Source organism: Gavialis gangeticus, unplaced genomic scaffold (genome assembly GCF_001723915.1).
Source record: "Gavialis gangeticus isolate Ggan-Ray unplaced genomic scaffold, GavGan_comp1, whole genome shotgun sequence".
Taxonomy (NCBI): domain Eukaryota; kingdom Metazoa; phylum Chordata; order Crocodylia; family Gavialidae; genus Gavialis; species Gavialis gangeticus.
In genome coordinates this window covers 72842397-72844383 of record NW_017729031.1, presented here as the reverse complement: position 1 = coordinate 72844383, position 1987 = coordinate 72842397, and the positions used below count along the sequence as shown (strand labels likewise).

Here is a 1987-nt window from a genome sequence, read left to right as displayed (position 1 = left end):
GGGGGGGGGGTAGGGGAGGAAATCTCAGTTGTACTGATAGTTCTATGTACATCTCAGTAGCATTAAGAGACCCAGTAAAGGCTGTTTGTTCGGATCAGTCATGACTAGCAGTGGTGCAGAGGCACTCTCTCTCCCTGAAGACTTAGAAAGATGTTACTCTACTTTATATTTGACTTGTGAAAACACGCAACCCTTGCAGTCAAAGGAGGACTGTGTCATCTTTTTTGTGAAATGTAAGATTTAATTCTACAGAATTTGATGGTCTACGGCAAATGGATTTTTCAACTCCTTTTAAAGGTTTAATCTAATTCAACTAATATTTTTCCTTTGACAGAAAACAGAAATAGTTTCCTTTTTAAAAACAGCCAAAAGTCTAAATATTAAGATAAAGAACTAAATAGTAATACCTGAATAATAGCTAAATACAATACTATTTTTACTGTTTGCCAACACTGTACACAGGGGATACACAGGCTGACTTATAAGTAGGATAGACAATTTTGAGACAGGTTTTTAACACGGCAGCAAGTTGTTTCAGCATGCCACTGGCTGCCATACAGGCATATCCAATGATGAACGTACAATCAAATTTAACCTTCTAAGTACTGGAGTAATACCTTAAAATATTAAGGGTGAAATTCTCCTTTCACTAAAGCAAAATTGGGCTGTGCCATGACTTCAGTAAGGTAAGGATTAGACATTTTTTCCACAAAAACTCATGAACAAAACAAAGATACTCACGTGGCATTACTGAATCCAACATATTCATTACCAGCCATTTTATTCATAAACTGCATCACCTATGAAAAAAAGCATCCCAATATTGAATAAAAAGATTTGATAAAAAGTACAACTATGGACTATTTTCAGATTCATAACTAAACTAGTTCAGGGCACAAAGGGTGAAAATACTCGAAGTATTCTATATCAGGAAACTTAATGCTTACATGACTGAAATTTTACGTAGAATCTGAAAGCAAAAAGATCTGTGTCCAACATGAGATTGTCCATCATGAAATCTAAATATGAAAATGATGCTTACTTACATAGTCAAATTTTTCTGCATTACTTACTCCTTGCTGAAAGGAAAAAAAAATAATTTACAAGAATTGTTAATGCATACAAATTTAAATAGTTAGAAGTTCACTTAATATGATTAGTTTTTTAATTGCATATAACTTTATTAAAGGCTTACAGGTATCAAGCTACTTGAGTATAAGTTACTATAATCATTTGATATATTAATATAGTATGAAATTAAATTACATAGAATAAATCATTTAAATAAAGGATCCAACTAGATCTTTTATCAAATACCTGTATGTTAGGAATAGATTCAAGCAGTAATCAAGGTATGCTTTATTTTAAGTTGTCTCTATTCAATACTCCATATTTACAATTAATAGTATATAGGAATATACGTAAAACATACAAGTTAATTGTGATCAATGTTATCACAATGAACACAGCATTAACTTTTTATAACTTGTAACCTAAAGATCTTATTTTATTCTAAACAAAGGAAAAGCGACGCTCCCAAGACTAAACATTGTTTCTAGTAACTCTTCACACTATGAATTTAATTCAGGTGGAAGACTTAAAATAAAGTATTACCCTTTACTATAAAAATAATGGCATTTAATTTAAGATTTCTGAGTTAAGGTAAATACTCTACACCCAACCCATGTAAACCCGATTAATTAGGTTAGCAAAATAGGTCTTATTTAACAGCTAACTCAACTATGATTTTAGAATCTTAAAACATCCAGTCACAACATATTCAAACACAATGAAGTTTTGCTAATAGCACAAAAAAGGGAGGCACCTACATTCTATTTCACCAGTTCTCTTGTTTAAATTAGTTCTTGGGTATCTGGTTTTTAGTATGTGGTCTTAAAATCTGGTAGCTGCCCATGAAAGATTTACTGGTTCTCTCTCTCAATTTCTGATAACTTATCTGCCACAAACTCCCTTGAGGGAGGGGTTG

At 32.2% G+C, this 1987-nt stretch overlaps 1 protein-coding gene across 1 annotated transcript in view; it reads right to left on the bottom strand.

Moving 5' to 3' along the window:
• GLS (glutaminase) overlaps window positions 1-1987 on the bottom strand; it is a 136689-nt gene that overhangs the window by 70900 nt on the left and 63802 nt on the right. The window contains exons 8-9 of the mRNA XM_019522876.1: window positions 1047-1079; window positions 742-800 (exon numbers count right to left, since the gene is read on the bottom strand). Of these exons, the coding sequence (XP_019378421.1) occupies window positions 742-800; window positions 1047-1079 (92 nt within the window). The remainder of the gene's footprint in view (window positions 1-741; window positions 801-1046; window positions 1080-1987) is intronic.